Source organism: Psittacula echo (assembly GCF_963264785.1).
Source record: "Psittacula echo genome assembly, chromosome: Z".
Taxonomy (NCBI): Eukaryota; Metazoa; Chordata; class Aves; order Psittaciformes; family Psittacidae; genus Psittacula; species Psittacula echo.
In genome coordinates, this window is record NC_137742.1 from 86,799,874 (window position 1) to 86,820,687 (window position 20,814).

The 20,814-nt window shown below is 38.3% G+C and overlaps 1 protein-coding gene across 1 annotated transcript; it reads right to left on the reverse strand.

Moving 5' to 3' along the window:
- Window positions 1-364: 364 nt before the first annotated feature.
- Window positions 365-20,740, reverse strand: PLA2G15 (phospholipase A2 group XV). Its single transcript, XM_080637713.1, has 6 exons — window positions 20,545-20,740; window positions 12,486-12,642; window positions 11,078-11,196; window positions 9,423-9,521; window positions 8,732-8,956; window positions 365-5,048 (listed from the first exon to the last, which is right to left on the reverse strand). Exons 1-6 carry the CDS (start codon window positions 20,681-20,683, stop codon window positions 4,537-4,539), a joined length of 1,251 nt encoding a protein of 416 aa, XP_080493839.1. The 5' UTR covers window positions 20,684-20,740; the 3' UTR covers window positions 365-4,536.
- Between the last annotated feature and the right edge of the window lie 74 nt (window positions 20,741-20,814).

Sequence of the window (20,814 nt, forward strand, 5' to 3'; positions counted from 1 at the left end):
TGGAAACCAACAGTACAAAGGCAACTGTAAGCATCTGGGGCACTTCAGGATTGAGTGACTAATTTCAAAATTATTACCTGAACAGAAGTGTGAGGCATCTCAAGAACTCTTTTTTTCTCCATCAGATGAGCAAGAAAGAAGCAAACAAAAGAAATAATCGCAGTCCCACATCTCCATAAATTCAAGAACAATTAACAGAAAACTCCAAATGTATCACAAGACAGTAGATGCTTTTGGAAGATGAACCAAGAAGCAACTACTGTGAGAAAAGTGAGACACTAAAAATCTGTGAGGGAAGAATACCAGCAAGTTGACATTCCATCCAAGCAGTGAGACAACATGTTACTCACAACAGGAGACAAACTATATCAGATCAACTTTATTATGTTATCAAAGTTTGACAATAAAATATTCAAAATCTATTGAACACATTCATACACAAAAAGAGCATATAAAATGCTAGGTCTCAGAATACGTTCCATACAAAATACTGTTAAGTGTAGAGCAGCAAAGTCATTGCCAAACATTCCCTGAATTTAAGAGGGCCTTAAACACACTGTGCTCCAAGAACTACCTTAACACTAAACATTCCTTCCTTTGGTCTGCAAGTCCTTTGCAATTATTGCTAGTTATTGAAGCCTTCTGTTTTTAAACAGAATCACATAGTGACTCCGAATCTCCTCAGAAATGTTACAACAAAAGCTTCCTCAGTATTTTCTATACATTTAGTCAAAAATAAGAAATACATTTGGTCCTCAAGACTATTTTTGGTTTCTGAAAATATCCTGGAAGAATAAAACCAAGTAAAAACTATGGAAAGAGAGAGACACATCATCAATATATGTTAGGTATAACAAAGAAATGTCAGTAAATTCAAACATTTCAGCTGTGTAGTGTGGCAAAGCACCCGAGTTACTTCTCTTAAGGAAGACATTCTCCTCTCATAAAGATTTACTTCTTTAGATCTCTTCCCCGTAAGAATCTAGAGTGCTCAAGTGCACATAGCTCTAGCAGGCCTGTAACAGTAATGCTAAAGACTCTTGCCTTGTAGAGGAACATGCCATAGTGAGTAAGTACTTCCCAACATGCTGAGTGAAGTGGTTCATTTTCAATTACTAGAATTGGAGTTTACTTGCTGCATTCACTTTTCAATGAGAACTTCATCCTAATATGCAAGAAACTGAAAATTAAAAGGCTGAAGATGATTTGGTAGAAGAATCACAACTTATGGACATAAAACTGCAACACCTTCACATACAAACCATATCTCACCAGAAGCACCATGCTTGCTCTAACACAGTACTTAGGTACACATACTCTTGCGCAACAAGGTTATATAGTTACAAACGACATTAAAAACAAAACAAAAAAACCACACACAAAAAACCCACCCAAAAACCAAAACAAAAAACAAAACCAAAACACCCCCCAAAATTCCACAAAACAAACAAAAAACCCACCAAAAAAAAAAAAAAAAAACCAAAACCCACAAAAAAACCCCAAAACAGACACACACAAAAACCCCCACCCTGTAAAACTTTCAGCTTAATTTTACCAGGTTAACTAACACAAGTTTATTTTCAGAGACACAATTCAGGGCTTGTCCACTAATGGAATGCTGATTTATAAATCTTCAGGTTAAAAGATGTAGTCAACCGATCTCAGAAACACTGTACTAGGATGACAGAATTGGTAAGAAGATTTTTTTTTTTCCCTACCTCTTTTGGTATGCAAGTAACATTAAAAAGTAGTTAAAAAGAAAATTAGAAAAGAAAAAGCATCTTTTGGAATCATGTATTTTGGAACTTCAAATCACAAAAAACCCTGAAGCTAAACTCTCAATATAAAATTGAAAATGACACTGATTAAGGGAAGCTTAGAAAACAGTCTCCAGATCAGGTTAAGAACTATTTACATTTTGTTCTCATTTTCTCAGCCCTTCATGTCCATGTTAGTATCCTGCTACACAGCCTCCAGTTCCATTCATTCCAGTGCTTATTAACAGGCATTCTCCTTCAGCAAGAAATAGAGATTGTGATGAGCTGTCTTCTGTAATTTTTTCCCATTGCAAACCAGTAACATAGCAATGTATTTAACAATTGAGTCAGACCACAGGAGGAAGTTTATCATCTTTGAGCAGTTTTAGAACACAAGCTTGATGCATATGCAGCTGACAGCCCTACATAAAACAGAATACTTGGCTAAAAACTTTGTGGGTTTTCTGTTGTTGTGCTTTTCAGTTTGGGGGTTTCAGGGGGTTGTTTTTGTTTTCAACAGTAACCAATTACAAATGGCTTATGGCAGCCAAGTTCTGGAAAAGTCTGGGTAATATTGCTACTGAACTGTAAGTTCCTGGGCAACTGAGGACAAGATAAACAAAAGTAATAGGAAAAATGCAGGGGGAAAACAAAGGAAGTTAAAAACCTAAGAAGATAATTAGCTTATCAATGATCCTAGTTCAGGTTGCTCTGGATTTACAAGTCATTTCTGAATTAAAACATAAAGCCTTAATCCTCCTTCCTGCACTAAAGTGTTTGCAGTCTGCAATAACAGAATTTCAAGCCTGTCATTTCAACATATCATGCATTTAATAGCAGCAAACATTTAATGCATGTTACTAAAATAGTTAAAATATTTACCATTTAGACAACTTCAGTTTCTTAAGTAAGAAATACTCAATAGTTCTGATGAGTTTCTAAAACTCTTAGAACATCTTCCTTAGAGGACCTAGCATTTTGGAAGCATTCAGAATTGTGTTTTCAGAAAACTAAGCACAGTCTATCTGGCTGACTGGTTTTAAAGCAAGCAAAAGAGAATCTTTTAATGCACTATTTCTCCGATAGGACTTCTGTAATCAAGCCTGCAAACATGATGGCCTTTAGGCTATAATTTCTGTGGAGTTCAGGTTGCATTTCTTTTTTTTTTTTTCCCTTTCTTTTTTTAATATTTAGTGAAATTGTACTGTAAGAATTACCAGAACTGCATGTTCAGCAATTTATAGAAACATTTGACAATGACACTAAGCTGTGTGGTTTGGCTGATAGCTGGAGGGAAGGGATACCATTCAGAGGGGCCTTGACACATTTGAGAGGTGGAACAATGCCAATAACATGGGGTAATGGGTTTAAACTTAACCAGGGGAAGTTCAGGTTAGATACAATGAAGAAGTTCTTTACTGTGAGGGTGGTGAGGCACTAGAACAGGTTGCCTAAAAAAGTGGTGAACGCTCCATCCCTGGCCATGTTCAAGGCCAGGCTGGAGAGAGCCTTGGGCAACACGGTCTAGTGTGAGGTGTCCCTGCCCAAGGCAGGGGGGTTGGAAATAGATGATTGTTGAGGTCCTTTTCAACCCTAACTAGTCTATGATTCTATAATTTAGGAAACAGTGTATCCCAACTTCTTGAAGCAGCAACAATGAAACTTGTAACCTATGGGAAATGAATCTCAGTCTTAAAATGTAAAGTTCACTTTCAGCTGAATGCAACGTTGGTCCAATTACTACTTGGTCAATAAGGGGATCAGAGCCTAAGTATTTGACTGAGAATAAGGTTTACACACTTCATTCTTTATTATGCTGGCTTCCATTCCTCACCCCATTTCAGGAAGTTCACTTTTCTTTTTGAACTAATGCCCACCATCCATTATCATTTCCACTGCAGGAGATCATCTTTCACCCAGAAATGCAATTCTGCACCACAGGGATTGTTTGACAGCATTCAATTAGCTTTAATTTATCTACTACTCCACACAGCTAAAGCTATTGCAAGCACCAACCCCTGTTCAGCTTCTTTCCCTCAATGATAAATAAGCACAAGGTGAGAATTCCTCAGGTTCCAGATTTTATGTAATCAGGTTCTAGAAGTTCACAAGCAAACAATTTCTCCTTCTTAAAAAGAAAAAAAAAATAAATTAAAGGTATTTAAGAAATTGAAGTAATTCACGCATCTCTCTCTCTTCCCAAAAGCTGTAATAAAAGCAAGTCTGGATTATGACAAAGGTAGTACAGTACCAGGCAGAGGTCTTCCCTATTTTACCTAGTAGATGTGCACATTTACCAACTAAAGTATTGGAAACTGTGAATGAGAATATGGAAGACCTTTTAAAAAGTTTACTGTGCTTCTCAATTGTTAGTATCCTTACCTTGTTTTATGGGCATCTGAACCTGCAACCTTTCCTAGCCCTCTCACTCCAAACCCTGCAAATACAGTCACACAAAGGAACTCAGGCATCTGATACTATGTAGTATGCGCACGGGCTGCACAATCTCCAAGTGAAAGGCTGTATAATACTGGACACAAACACCAGAGGCACCAAATGCTTATTTGACCAAATCTGCAGAATGTGAAAATACCATGAAGCGTCATAAACACAAATCAGAGACAAACAATCATTTAGGACACCAAAAAACTTCTCAAACACAGCCTTAAAAAAATCCCCACAAAATAAATAATTCAAATATCTAAATACCAAGAGAGTAAAAGGCATTTTCCCCATATTTAAGGGAAGGCATCACAGGTGAGGAAAATAACACAAGGTGTCACAAATCAAAAAGCAGCTTTTTCACATAGGAGATAGTAGTATCATTGGATAGCATTTGAATATGCTCATTTCCTGAAAGCTCAAATACCACCACTTTCTGTTTTTGCATGTTCACCCACTTTTGACATTGCAAGGCACTCTGTAAGTTTACTGTACCATCCCCATCGCTGTAAAAGATCTTGGGTTCTTTGTCTGGAAAACTTTCATAATCGAAGGAATCAGGTGTTTCCACGCCAGTACCGTAAAGACAATGTATGCGCACACCAGGTGGTGTCATCCGGTAGACCAAGGGTTCAGTGTCTTGTCTCATGAGCCAGCCATCTTCAAAATTGATGTCCCTGTAGAATTTCTGGTAATCTCTAAGAGTGTAATTAGCTGTAGGTGTTCTTACAAAGACCTTATCTGGAGGCCATGTGTAGTTGTACGGGAGCATCCAATTAGTGGAAACCGCTGATCTCTGCTGGTCTCTGATTTTGAGTGAACTGATTACAGGTATTCTGTTGTTGTCACCTAAAAAAAAAAAAAAAAAAAAAAGTGGAATTTCATTATACACAATGCAAAGCAGGATTCTCAACCACCAGCAATTACTACCACTCACAGTGATAACATGGAAAGAAGATCATTCCTTTTGCTTAGTGACAGTTTGAAAAGTTTTTCTTCATTTATTTAATCTTGCTAATTAACTTCTGTAAAGTACCTTATTACTTTAAAACGTAAATACAGGTTGATGAATGACTGACAAACTGAGAACACTGCTGCCTTTCCACCATGTTCCTTGTGAAAGAAGCAAGTATTTCCTACCTGAGTAAAGGAAGAAATCAGCTTTTATTAAGCATTATTTGTACCACTTGCAAGTTTTGTCTTACATGCTCTTCTGGAAACCTGTTTTACAGTGATTTCAGTACCTAGATGAGGTTTTTGCTGAAAGAACAGATAAATACTACTATACATACATATTTAAGAACTCATGAAGAGCCTTTATGGGAACAAAATATTTGAAGTTTTGCATGTTCAAAACAAGCAGAGCAGCAGTATTTCATTCAGAATAGCCATAAAAATTAATATACAGTTTATTTACCATTTGACATAATGTTTTACCAGTTTATGTGCTCCCTTTGTAATGAAACCTATCAGAACATGCCTACCACTGAGAGAAAACGGCAGACTGTTGAAAGGTACCTAAAAAAATTAACCATCATACAAGGCAAGAGAAGCAAAGCAAGTGTAACTGTCTCTGCTTATGTTATCAAATAACAATGCTGCACTCTGTAACCTATTTAGTCTCCAAGCATAGTACTTCAGCAAAAGGTATGTTGATGCTTGAACCATGAAAAATTGCTAGCATCAGCATATTCCCTTCCAGTAAGCATTTCCAGACTGCTGAAGTAATTGTGTTGCTCAGAACAAATCTGGAAAGCTAGAACTTATTATCAATACAGGTCTTAAATTATCAGATACCCAAACCCCCACACTATTGTTACATTTTACCAAGTTTATACTTACTGTTATTACAGAACTAGTGTTTGACCAAAACATTTCAAGAAATTTTTTTGAGACATCAAATCCATTGTTTTCTTAGCAGTATGTTATAGAGATGGCTCTCACACATGACTATGTTATAATTTATATGCACCTTTCTTCATATTTTAATTACTGTTCTTGCATCTCCACAAAACTAGAAGCTGCTTAATAAATGGTAGATATAGTCATTACTAGAAAACAATACATACAATTGTAAAAAAAAAAAAGAAAGCCCTGGGATCAGAGTTTGTTTTCACAGCGACCATCTCATCAGATCTATTTTCCGTAATCACAACGGCTGGCACATTGCAATTCTTTTGTCAGCTGAACTTCGAATTTGCCTTTATTTGGTTCCGGTGGTTTCAACACATAGCGATCCAGGTCAGCCACACCATAAAAAGTGAAATACTGGAACCAAAAACGCTATTTCTGTAATAGCCCTGAAGTAGAACTTTCAGTTCCATAAGGTGGCACTGTTGCTTCAGCACGGAGACCTAAAGCACAGTCTTTAATGCCATCTTAAGGAAGACTGCATGGAAACACTGACTAGCATTAACTCTGAAAAAGATAAAAAGGAGACTCCAAAGAGCACAGCAAGAATCACAAAAGTCCTGAAACGTGTTTCATATTACTGTGTGGTATAAATACTGAACTGCGTACACTCACCACTAAGCTACTGAATACGACTTGGCGGCTTTCAGCAAAGAAACCCTGAGCTTTGAATTGAACAATGAAAGGGATGTGTACAATATTTATTTTCAGTAGAATAACCAAACACAGAACCTGACTGTTCCAGCCTTCTCTCACAGAACTGTCATAAAGTGATTATCAAATCCTTTACTTTTCTCTGAAGTGCAGAAGTACTGTATGGCCAAGACCATGCTCAAGTTAGCAGGCACAACACTCACTGACATTATAGTGAATAAAATATTAAGTCTAAGGAAGACCCTGCTAGCATCCCAAGTTGAAAAAAAAAAACAACAAATCAACCTCCACAGTAAACTTTGGATCTTAGCTCACTGCAGTGGGAACAACATCCTTACTTTATTTGCACTGGCTTTGCAATGATTGTGTTGATCTTCCAAAGTGCATGAGTAAGTAGCAGAAAGTATCACATATGATCTAGAGAAAGCAATGCCACCTGTGTACTGTTTACCACTTTGATAACACAACTGGGGTTTTGACATGAAGTTCCTAGCCATAATCATATTATAAACAGGAGCAGAAAGAATGCACTCACAGCTTGCCTTGTCTTTCCTGCAGCAATGTAGTATTTTTCTTTAAAGCAACAGTTCTTCTGCATATGAACACCCTGATAAGGCCAATTTTAAAACTCCATGTAGTTTCTAACACATGTAATCCCAGTGTTAATGCCTGACAGTGTTGATTTACTACAGATATTTGAGACAGAACTAGCCTAAAAAAAATGTACATTCTGATGTTGTATTCTGCCCATTTAACTTTCTTACATGATTCTTTGTGATTCATATTTTGGTAGAAATTTAACTATTCATTATGCATTTGTATAAATAATCACTTTGGATGAGATGCATTATAAAGGATAAAAGATGTGATACAAGAAAGTTTAATCCAATAGAAATCTGGGACTGTGGAATTTTACATAATCATGTGGAATTTTATGAAGGTGATACTAGCATTGCTCACTTCCTGCCTTTTCTGTAGCATGCAAACTTGTTAGATGAAGCCTATGAGAAAAGGGAATTTTTACAATGCAATAGATTTAACAGTGTATAACTCAATACAAACATCCAGTTCAAGTTCTCTAATTATTAACTGAGCTGTGCACTGCTATTCAGAATTAAACGCCTTCCCTAAGCAAAGCATTCTTTGATCTGTCCATGCATGGCTGGCACTTGCTGTGTGTTCTGCATTTTGATGAAATCCAGTTTTGGATGTCAGCTTTGTTGAAGAAAATAGCGATATCCAAAGTGAACAAGTCGAAAACAAACTAAAAAAACCAAGCCAGAAACATCATGTAGTATATGCCAAAGCACATGAAATAATCATGGTATCACATGATGGAGTAAAATGCTTTTTCTATCAGTCATTTGCAGCTATTTAGTGAAATATATTATGCTTCTTTATTCAATTTTGTTTAGACTTGGGCCTATCCAATATGCTAAACACAAGATGTCAAAGATTCACTTTTCTTATCTGTAGAGTTATAACTTTGGACACACATTTGTGCGGCAGGCACCACTTCATCCCCATGTCTGCAAGTTTTCCTTAATGTTAACCTGAAGCAGCCATGTTATCTTTAATCAAAGGAAACTACCGAATGCTCTGGACTCCTTGTTAGTTTTGCAATACTGAACAGAGAGCAAGCAGGCTGGAGGCAGAAGTGTCAGAAGTAGAAGACACCGCACTAAACAGCAGATGACACAGTGATCTGCTGAAAAAGGGTTAGGAGAAGTCAAGAAGGGACGCAGCTCCCTGTTAAGGGATGCAAAAAAATTCAGTCTACTTCCATGAACATAGAGAATGACGATCCGGTCACAGTGACTGCAACATAAAGTTGCCCTCACTTATGAAAAAAATTATTTTTACCTTCATATTATCTTAAACTCTCATCCTCCAGTCTTAAGAGATTAACAGCCTAGTTAGTATCTTGTACTACTAACAACATACATCGTAAACTCTCAATTACCTACCTGAAGCCAGTACACGGAGAGTTTTAGCCACTCCTCCCCATGGAGCACCTAATGACACATAATCCTTTATGTACTTGTCTTTCCAATCTTGAGTCTGATTGTTGAGGAAGTAGAGGGTGTACATGTTACCCATACTGTGGGCAATTAAGACAACCGGACTTCCATATTGCTCATACATTAACTCTATCATCTTACGAAGAGCCACAAAATAGTCTCTGTTCTCATCTAAAATAAACATATATGGGTTACACAGGTATAATAATAAAGTGTAAATGCTTAACTTAAAAAACCAACCAACCAACCAAACAAAAAAACCCAACCAAACAACTTTTAAGAATTGTGTTTTCGATGAAAAGATGTGCAAATTCCACTGTCTGTGGAATTAATAATGCAGAGCTTAGAAATCCCAGTGGGAGAGGTGGGTGTTTTTGTCGGAACATATTTTGCTGGTGCGGGTTTTTTTGCTGTTGATTTGTTTTTTTAAGCAAGTCTTAAGTAGCAAGTTAGGCAAGTTGTTTAAAGCAAAAAAGAAACTACACCACAGAGCTTGCATCTGGGTCCAGGCATACCCAGGCCACAAGAACTACTCAAAATTAGGTATAATTGTAAAGGTGAGAGAGGAGAAGAGACCAAAACCAGTATTTGCTGCCTGGGAGAGTCAAAGTTGTGTTCAAGTAACAATGTTATTTACTTGGTGCCTTTCGCCAGTCATAAGGTGCTCCTCTTACATCTTCATCACGTTTATAGCCCCAGTCTACTAAACTCTGCACCAGCATATAAAAGTAACTGCCTGTAGACAGAAGACAGAAATGCAACAGTGAAAAGATTAGCATTAGAAGCAGCTATCCAGAACTTTGTTGTGGAACAGTGTCTGAAGCATTATCTCTGATACCATATATACAGACATTAAAACTGTAGCCTTTGGCAATCCAGAAAGCTGTATATCAAACAAAATGAGTTATGCTCACTATCCCCCGAAAGTGAGAGAATATTATTAAAACTTTTTACTAGTTGGCTGATCTATCAAGCAAATTTGGCAGAAAAATGTAGTATACACAAAACGGATAAATTCTCTTTGGCAGAAGTGTCTTACCCTTGAACTGTAAAGAATACATCATGGAAGTTACCATGTTAAGAGTCCTAGCTTTTGTTGATTGCAGATTAACTTCAGGTAGCATAGATAATATATTCATAAGATTGGCCAACATCTATTCTTGGAAGCAAATGCTTACAGCATACCTCCAAGGCAAAGTTACAGCAACTACAGTAAGAATGTTTTTCTATCTATCAGGTAGTGGGCTAAGATTTAAGTGACCGAACATAATGCTTTAATAGGAAAGAAGAGAAACATCCGCAGACCGGCTCATGTTAGATACTGGAAGATGTTACATATTACAAGCTTTGGCGCATACGATTAAAGTATTAGCACAGTTAAATGCATCTAGTAACAGTTTAAAAAATTAAGAGTCAAAACATCCTGTTGATCATAGTCATAACCAAGTTTTGAGCAGAACCTCGTTAGTCTTGAATACTTATCATATAAACCCTGAAGTGAACAGAGACAATTTTAAATATGGGCCTATTCTAGTTACGAGAGTTATCTAGTGAAGATCAGTAAGCACATTACTACCCCTTTGGAGATTGCTTCCTAAAGAAAAAGAAATCTATGAAGTACATAAAGCTCAGTGCATTACTGATTTAAATTACTCTTCAGCAACAGCTAACAACTCACAAAAGCTAATCAGATTCAGCAATTTCCAAAAGACAATTTCTATAAAAGCAGTATACAAAAATAAAAAAAAAATCCATGCAAACACATTACTGCAAAAACCTTCTGCAGCACAAATGTAATTATGGAATTATTCTGACACTGACGAAAGACAGGGAACTACAGAGTATGGTACTACATCTAACAAGCCTATTAACTCATTCCTAAGGCCAAAAAGGATCTTAATCAGAACCAAGCTTAAATGAAGTGGTTATATTTTAGTTTTGTTCGTTAAGCTTCAGTCATAGAATTTTCTACTCGACCCATCTCATTTTCCAAAACTGTCTATTTTCAAAGTGCCTATTTGAGTTTCATACAGAGAACTTAAATTTGGCACAAGAAAAAATAATATGGAATCTTCTTGTCTCAATCCATAAGGCCAAACAACAAACAAAATGACATAATGCAATGAAAACTCTTAAAAGCAGAGTAAGCCATATGCTACCCTACCACCAAGAAAACACCAGTTTTTCTACTTCTAAACAGAACTGTAATTTGAAATCACTTATCAGTAGCTTGTAGACACACTAGAAAAATCCTGAAAGTGACACAGCACTTCAGATACAGCTTGTACATACCAACGCTTCTTTTACTTGGGTCAAGGAACTCCAAAGAAAATGTCTGCCCAAAACCTGGGACTCTGATATCCACACCATCTGGTGGTTCTGTAATCTTACTTGTTCGATTGTATACCAGCCTGGGGGGAGAAAGAAAAGAGAGAGAAAACACATGAAACACGTTGTATTACCACATGACAACTCTCAACTACATTGGGTCTTACATTTTGAGTGCAGTAACAAGAACTTTAAGAGCTATTACCAGGAAGAAATAAAAAGAAAAACCACAAACAGGTAGACATGATAAGAGTACTCCAGCTCTAGATATGACGTTATACAATGTAAGCAGTTATTTTGATTAGTTTAGTACTTTACATGCAGAATCTAAGACTTCTCTACAAAACTGTGTACGCAGAATTGTGGCTGACCTTCAGAATATAAGCTACTTTACACAGTTCTATACAATTTCACTTTGCATCAAGCCACACAATGGAGAAAACTTGTCAGAAACAGAAAAATGTGACCGTAGAAGATAAAATACCTGTAAAATTAGATACCAGAAAAAAATCGCCAAGATAAAAATAATTCATTGCTATTTAACTAGAACACTCCCATCAGCATAAGGGAGTACTCTATTTCTTGACCAGTAACAGTTGGTACCTGATGGAATCTTAGAATCTGAACTGATACTCAAACCTGCACATATGAAAAATCTCTAGTCTATAAGGCTTATGGCAAGACTTAAAGCAGAGGTACAGCTACATAACAGCTCAGTACATTCACATAAAATACAATGTTTTTAAATTGCACAAGCTAAGTTTTTCATGTTTTCATAGAGTATTTATGATTTTTACAGGAACCTTGGAGAAGTAGACTGAATGATGAAACAGTCTGGAAGCCTTAAGTTAGCAAATTTTTTAAAACCAAAATAATTCTGGAGAGACTTCCAGACTGCCCTTAAAGAAACTCATGTGTCTCAGCTGCCCATGAGACTGCTCTCTAATGACATGTTGCCAGCACAAGTGCGAGCTCCCATTCCCCCTGCCTGTCCCTCTCAGCTGCTCAATGAACCTCCTTCTCCTTGCCTCATCAAAATGTAAGTACTTATCAAAACAGCAGAAAACTTTCTGCTTTAGATAAGCCTGTAGAAGCATCTGGTATGTGCTCAAACCAACATCAGTTAACTAGCAGGAGAGAAAGCAGCAGAAACCAGTTGTGGAGAACTTCTGTTTTTCGTCAGTGAACAGCTACCTTAGGTGCAACAGAGCCATATCTTCTAATGCATCCTGTCACTCCACCTAGCAGAATTCCAACCACGTTTTTTCACTGGTCTTGAATGAGAAAAGGAAGTTTTAGGCAGCCATTCTATACGAAGCACGTCAGTCTAAGGAAAGCAGATAACTGCAAAGAGCAACATTTCTGGTCTTACCTGATATTATCAATCCAGCAGTCTATGATGACAGGAAGAAGCAATTCTAAATTCAGCCAGAGTGTAAAATAACTGTCTGTCTTCTTAGAGCAGAGATAGTGCACTACTGATGGTTTATCTAACTTTGCTTCCAACTGATTGCCTAAGTCTCCTGGAACTGAAAGATATAAAAAGGAGACATTTTAACTTTATGACATTTTACATTATAATATATACATCTTAATACTGTAGCCCTCGTGGTAACATTGACTTCAGAAATACCATAAAGCTTCATAACTGGATGAAAAAGGAAAAAACATATTACATAAAAACAATATACTGCATGCACATTTTCCATATATTGAAAATATTTAGGTTTTCAAAAATCAGCAGCTGAGGAACTACGATGTAGAATAATCCTGGATCAACAGTTGTAACTTCAAAGAGCAGACCATGTAGTGTCAGGTCATGTTAGGCCATGGGTATGAAAACAGGTGGTCTCAGATGTTATCAAAGTTATCTGTGTTTTAAAGTGCAAACTCAGTCTTTCTGAAAGACTTTTTTCTTCAGAGTTTTGCAACTGCACATGCAACTCCTTCTGTTCTCTTTAAACAGCTGCCTACAAACTATCAATCTGACAGTCAAAAAAGTCAAAAGTGAGAGAGATCAGCTCCATTTATGCTTTTTATTTTTACTTCTTCAGCTCCAACTGTGTGTGTGCTACACAAAATTTATTTGGCTAGCATTTAACCCAAATACATAGTTTCGTATCTTTTCCATTCAGGTTTGGATACATCACTGGTTTCAGTCTTCACTTCTTTTTAATACTTTATATTAGTAATACTTGGAGGGAAGGATCTTGTTATCTGCACCTTCTCTGAAGTGCACTGCTTCAGCGATGTACTAAATGCCAGTATTCTTTTGATAAAGTTTTATTTTCCTTTATTTATTTTAAAAAATAGATTAAGATAGGAATATCATTTCTGTATTAGAACTAAGCTTAAAAAATGCTCTTATTTCAGCAGCAAGTTTCCAGAGAAATTTCCTACATTCTGTTATGGTTAATAATTTTTTCCCTCAAGAACCAAAAAGACAAAGATACAGAGAACCTTTTCAGTTACTGAAGTATTAGAAAAAATTCAGCAGTGAGGTACTTCTTAAGGGCTCCCCCCACTCCCTTCAGCTCCACAACCCCCTGCCTTTTTGAGGTGTGCATCACTTCATCCTATTTACTTGTCAATGTTTCATTTTGAAGTTTTTTAATGCAGGCCTACCCACAGAGTTGCTTTTTTTCCCTACTTCAGTAAATTATTTAATTAAAAGAGCTGAAGTGTTACAGAACACTGATTCTTAGTAATGGTTTAAAGAAAGAGATAATACTTTTTAGTGGAACATTTAATTTAACCAGAAAGCTGGAGATGCTTTCAGAGAAATACTGCAGATCTGAAAAAGGACAGGACTTCAGAACATAGACCTGGACAACCACACTCTTGCAACTTTAACCACTGCAGGTTATGCACCACCACAAAAGATACACCTCAGGATTCCCTTATTAACTGTCCCTTCTTTGTAGTGCTTTTATATCTGCAGTCTGAAGTGAAACGTTAAAAAGACCCAGTAGCTGACCACAGTTTATTTAAGGTCATACTTCAAGGACTCTTGATATATTGGAAAGCATAGTAAGGGAGATTACAGTATTGCATCATGCCCTAGAAAAGAGTTTACTGCAGTTCAGTCTTGTAACCTCACAAAATGATGTTTAGATATTGCTTATTGTACTATAAGCCAACAGCTTGCTCCACAGTCTCATGCCTGAGCTGTATCAGTGCTTTTAATTAGAAAAAGAACAGAACGTAATTCTATTTATATCAATCATTCATGACTAGCCAGTTTCAACAGCAAACCTGCCAAGGACAGAAGGTTAATTTTGTCTTTAGTTTCAATGCAAAACAAAGTAGGAGAGTGACATTCTGTTCTATTCTGCAATCTCATTTCCTTGTGAAAAATAAAGTTCTTCCAGCGAAGACATCTTTCAAAAGACTTACAAACATCCAGAGTACCAGATGTTTTAAGAATTTGCTGAGGTTTCCAAATAGCACTCTAATAATCATAAGCACTCCTACTTACAGTAGAAAGACTCACAACTGAAGATTATCATCAAGATACATTTATCGAGAAGAGTAATGAAAGCAGAAAGCTGTACAAAGTCTTACTTGAACGTAATGGAGTGAGCTTAGTTAACTGCAAGTTTAATTTGGTTAAGATATCTTATTCTCAAGCTTCTTGAGGATAGAGGCTTCTGCAGCAATTCAGAGTAGAAGATGAGAAACATTACATACTAATTTTTACTCAAGGGCTGATCAGGAACAAATTGAAAAGTGATAATTTTATGTAATTCTAAAAAAAAGGTAAGAGGGAAGTTGCACCTGTGCCAAGATACAATAGTGGAGTTAAAATATGAAGTCTCATGAAGGTGTGATGCCTTTGTTTATAAAGCATAAAGCAGGTCTAACAAAAAGGGACTTTTTTTTTAGGTTTACATTTCTATACTAACAGTGAAGCTGCTAATCACTGTAATTCACAACTTCTTTTCTAACGTATATTCTGCAAGCTGAAAAGGGCTAAGGTTGCAGCTACAGGGAACAAAACGCAAATTTTGATTTTTCAGATTATGGAAAGAAGCATGCAAGTTTCAGTTCTCACTCCACAGAATTTAACAGTGTTAATGATTTACGTTTTGGCTGGAGAACTACTTTGTGGCTTTTTGATAAGTGACAGGTTAAAAAAGATCATACTGAAGATTAATTCTGTAGGGTAAGGACATACCTTTCTAAATTTTCTGTGATGAATTTGAAAGCAGTAATAAAAACACATTTCCCTTTGATTGCAGGCCATACACAGAAAGCATCTGTGGGCAGAATAATCTGTAAGCAGTTTTTGTCCTCATCCTCTCACCTACCAATATCTGTAGTTTCTAAGCCTTTTTGCTGGAAACAAAAACTTTCTAAAGCCTCCAGACTGACCCCATAAATGCACAAAATAAACGGGCAAGCGAAGCTCTGCAAAATACAACAGCACTAGTTAAAACTGGATGTCCAAGACAAGACCTCAAGCAGTACCCTTACTTCCCCAATACACAGTTGTGCAATACATGAATTGACTTCTGAACTGCAACATTTGGACATAAAATGAGATTTCATATTCAGCAGAAAAAAGTGCTTCCAACAGATTTGATGATCTCTTAGTTCTAGCATATTCTCTTTTTTCACAAAGGCAGTAATCCCAGAAGAACTCATTCTAATACATCGGTGAGCCCAATTCACTTCAAATATTATAGCATCCTTTGCAGGGTTTTTTTTTCATGAACTACCCTGACAAAACTATATCTTCTTCTGGGATGTGTTTTTGTTTGATTAAACTTTATGGTAAGCACATTTACAAGTTTCATTTGAGAGCTTATTTAAAAGTGGTTACAGACTTTTCTAAGTCTGAGAACTGCAATACCTACCTTTAGGATACATTGATACTCCTGCTTATCACTATCTTTAAGTCTTAATGACCAATGCACAGTTCTCAGCAGAAGACAATAAGCAAATTGCACCCTGGAAAGTGACTGGCCTTAATAACACTCAGGAAATAAATAGAAAAGAACACTCAACAACAGCCCTGAATAGGGGGAACTTAAATTTCATTTGGGGAAAAAAAAAAAAAAAAATACTCCCTATACAATAAGTAGGGAGAGGAAAAACTATAGTCTTTGTGGAAAGAGGCCATCAATTGCTTTTTTACCACTTTTATTTTAAATGCAAATGCCTTTGGCTATATATCAACTACCATAACTTTTTAACTGGCATAATTTCCGCAGATACGTGTCATCTTTTGGGTTCTATAAATTAGCCTTCCTGCAGAATGAACCAAGTTTTCTGAAAAATTAATTTTAAACTCTGACCACAGTTCTCTAAGGAGAATGTCTCAAAGTAGCTCATAGACTCAGTAACAGACTGCCATGGAAAACGCTTGTGTTTAAAATTAGGAACAAGAAAGCAAACAACACCTCACATGATACTTCTAGATACCTCAGATCACGAGGCATAAACATTTAAATCACTCTTGACATCTAGCCACCTGACCGTACAAACACACCTCAACTGGCAGTCAGCAGGAATTCACAGACAAACCTCTTTTGCATGTAAATCAATTATTAACAAACTTCACTTAGGTGTCTTTCTAGAAAACTTTAGCTAAGTACCTAACAAACTGTTTGCAGAAGATATCAGAACATTGATATAATAAATGCATTGAGTCAGCTCTAAAAGGTTAAGAGTTCAGTGAATCCACTGCTGATCTTATAAAGACAGGTTATCAGCTCCCAAAATTGATAAGACATGAGATAGCACATAGTAATTACTGATGGACTATATGAGAAAATGAAGGAGGAAGATCAGACACAAAATAACTTATTATTGTGAGCATTAGAAGACAAAAGTGTTGAATATTCAACCAGCTGATAAGAGAAGTACAAAAATATTATGATTTGCGTAAACATGCAGATATCCAGAAGCACTTGCACAGAATATATAGAGCTCTATTTTTAATAGGTATTCTCAGTAGAGCAGAGGTATTAATTAAGTAGGTTATTGAGATTCTTAAAGGAGATTTTCCTCCACAAGTATACTGTTCCGGCTGAACAGGAAGTTTTGAGTTTGGGTTTTTGGGGTTTTTTGTTTTTGGTTTTTTTTTAATGCCTTAAGTAGCTCCTTTTCCCAAAAAAACTCATGAGAGAGGAACTCCAGGTCAATCACCTTACATTTTAATAAGCACTGCATCTTTGATATCAGGCCTTCAGGCAGGACTCTGGAAGTCAGGTTTTGACTTATGCCTCATGTTTTCTCTTCTTTAGTACAACTATTACATGAATACACTTTGATGCTTTCTTATTTAATGCTCAGGGAGAACTGAGGAATTGCAGTGCAGTATTTTGCTGTGAGTTATTACCCACGTTGGCTTGGTTCCTGGTCTTGCTTCCTTGGTATGTACAGACACAATCTTTGGGAATAGTAGCTCCTGCTACTAAGGCACCATATGATGATGCACACACCATCTTAGAATATAACCTAATCCAAATGGACCAGTGCTTCTCTCCACATTCCTTATGCTAGCTCCTTTGTTAAGGTAGTTCAACCTCAAAATTAATTACTTCTTCCTCAGGTTGATTTTCTCATACTTTAGGAAGAACAAGACTCCACAAAGTGTTCAATAAGCAGTCACAGGGCAAGCTGGGGGAGCACTAATGAGCTATTAGATTGACTTAGCCATCTCACCAAACCAGTTAAGGGGCTCTCCAAGTACCAGATCTGCTGCCACCACAACTACAGCCAATAGTTGCAGCTCATCTGTTTTCAGATTTGAGATTCCTAAAAGCAGTATATTGAGTAGTACCTGGGGAACAGAACACAGTTACCCTTGTATAAGTAACTCCCCATATTTGCAAACTACTGCTCTACTTCCTCTGCCGTTACTTGGGTAAGCACAGGTTGCAACTGCCAGTGAGGTCATTAAAAAAAAAATTGAGAGCAAGTTACCCTGGGTCTTGTGACCATCACTGCTCAAAAACATTTACGAAGTGATCATTATGTTGACAACATTCCTTTAAACAGTGTTCCTTCTTTGTTCATTCCTTAAGATCAGATGCCCAACCTGCCAGGTACACAGTAAGACCAAACTTATTAACTCTACTTAAGAGCTTTAACTTTGGAACAGACCAAGAGTGAATCTTTAGATCACGAGACCACATTTGCCACAAGATAAAAGGCATATCTGAAAACTGAACACATATGAGGAATTACAGGTATAGATGCCAGCCTGCTAAATCGGGAGAATCAACTGTATCCCCCTCTTACAGGGGCTCCAAACCTACCTTACAGCTGTAGAGAGGCCTGTATACTGCAGTCTTGCACCCACCTCTCAACATCCCCTTGCATTTGTGAGCACTTCAGTGAGCTCTGTTTTTCTCCCCTCTCCCGAACACCTGTGTTAAGCCAGCACTTAGAATGCCTCCCTAAATGATTCTCTTAAACCCTTCTACCATCCTCATCGCACTCATTCCTAAAAATCTTATCTTAACATGTCACATATGCAAGAAGGGTGAAGAAAAGGTCATGAAAAGTTAACTAGAATCAAGATCAGAACTTTTCATACAGAACCAGCAAGTGACCAACAGTCACTCCTTCCTCCCCTTTATTTGTTCAACCTTCACTGCCCATGTCATGTCTAACTGAAGCTAAGCTCTTAGTGCAGATGATTTTTAAGACAACAGACATTTCTATACATCAAAAACCAATGGTATTTTACAATGGGAAGTTACAGCAAATTACTTCCTAAGGGCACCTACTTTTTCAAACAGCTTTTTTTTGGGGGTAGTCTGTATATGTTCAGACCCATTCAATCCTTACTTTCTGGCAAGCTCAGGGTGGGGCAGAGGAAACTTCAAGTTTTAAAACACAGACACTGACTAGAATGGGAAGAGATGCAAGTTCTGTGGCGTTCAAAGAAGATTCATTGTAATGGCAAGGAAGTCTGTGTTTTAAAGCTCCCGCTGATAAGCATGCGCTCAGGCAGGCAGTGTTTACCAGAAATCTGTTAGGAAAACTAAATGTAGGTCAGCCTTGGTTTCTAAAAGCATCCTCAGGGAGCATACATACTTGCAGTAAATCCAGAAGTAGTAACTCCACACTTCTATAATCAGTATCCTTTTATCCCTATTGCTTTTAAATCTTCTTTGATTCCTTCATCACTAGAGTTCAACAGCAGCTCAGCAACTATAAAACACTATCACCTTGCCATCAAGAAGCTTGCACTGGAATAAGCACCAAAGCTTATTGCTAAGCCCCAGCACTACAGAGTGGGAAGATGGGATGAAAAGATCACTTCTAATCACCACAGGCAGAACGCACAGAACTTTTGAGCAAGCTTCAACTCCAGCCTGTCAGAACAGCCTTCTGCAGTTCTGTCTCCACCTCTACATCCTCCCAGTTCAGCTGTCTGTTGAGGATGGTGAGTTTGTTCATGGTGGTCCCAAGATACACAGCATCTTACAAAAGTCCCCATGACATTTTCAGGTCAGAAGTTTCTAACAGACAAGCCAACAACAGAGCCTGAATTATTACATATAAACTGAAGAACATGCCACTGATTAACCTTTTCCCGCTATTTTCCCCATGTTCCTCCTTTCTTCTCCCTTTATCAACAAAGTTAACTGCATAAAAACATAGGGAATATGCTCACAGGACTGACTGCTGACATTAATGTCACCAAATACACTTAATGTATTAGAACCCTTAAGATTTACAATTTAGAAAGATGTTATTAAAACATTTAGAATTTATTTACAATTTTTCTCATCAATTCATACAAACCGCAGGCAACAAACAGTACATAGTAATCATTATAGAAATACGTCTACATATTCATCGCAAGTTATTTTGTTTTAACAGTGAGACCACACGCCAGTAATATTCATTTTGCATGCTGCCCAATGAAATAGGCCTGTGATATTTATAAACGGTTGTGGCTTAGCTGCTAGCACACGCACATGCTGCTCTTCCCATATCTCGTTCCAACCCCCTTGACAGAAGAGTCGTAAAAACTTGAGAGCCGAGGGTCTGCTTGTAGTTAATGAGCTAAACAAGTGTTTACGTGAGCCTTATCTTCCCCGTAGTCGCTGACAACGGAAGAAAACCCAACATTTGCAGCACATTTGCCCCCGGCCCCCTACGCGGCCCGGGCCCGCGATTCTCGCCGTTGGCGGCCGGGCCAGGACAGTTACGGAGGAGACGCTCCGTGCCCACTGGCGGCGCCCAGCGGTATCCGCAGCGACGCGAGCGCTCCCTGCGCGGGTTCGCTCTACGAAGCACTCCGGGCAGCTGCGGCTGCAGCCGGGCGGGCAGCGCCCCCCACGGCCGTGCCCGCCGCGCTTTGCAGGCGCCCGGGCCTCCCCACCCACGGCGCGACAGCGGGCACGGCGGCTGTGACCCGGTTCTGCGGCGCCAGATGCACGCAACCGCCACCTCCCGGCTCTTACCCAGCACCACGGGCGGCCCCGCGAACCGGCGGCGAGGCAGTGACCCACCGCCGGGGCAGAGCAGCAGCAGGAGCAGGAGGCTGAGGAAGGGGTTCCCTCCCGAGCGCGGGAGGAGCCTGGCGCCAGCCGGCGGGACCATCACCCCAGCGCATAACCCCGGTAGCCGGACACCGCGCTCCGTCAGAGACGCCGGAGTACGCCCCCGCCGCCCGGCCCGGCCAGAAAACGGCCCGGTCCGCCCCGTCGGCAGCCGGCCCCGCCCCGCAGGCG

What these genes read in the sequence shown, in the direction of transcription:
- PLA2G15 (XM_080637713.1), bottom strand. Translation starts at nt 20,683, where the DNA reads ATGGTCCCGCCGGCTGGCGCCAGGCTCCTCCCGCGCTCGGGAGGGAAC. An exon ending in GGGGCCGCCCGTGGTGCTGG is followed by an intron (nt 12,643 to 20,544) that starts GTAAGAGCCGGG and finishes TATATCTTTCAG; the next exon opens with TTCCAGGAGACTTAGGCAAT. An exon ending in TGACTGGCGAAAGGCACCAA is followed by an intron (nt 8,957 to 9,422) that starts GTAAATAACATT and finishes TGTTTATTTTAG; the next exon opens with ATGAGAACAGAGACTATTTT.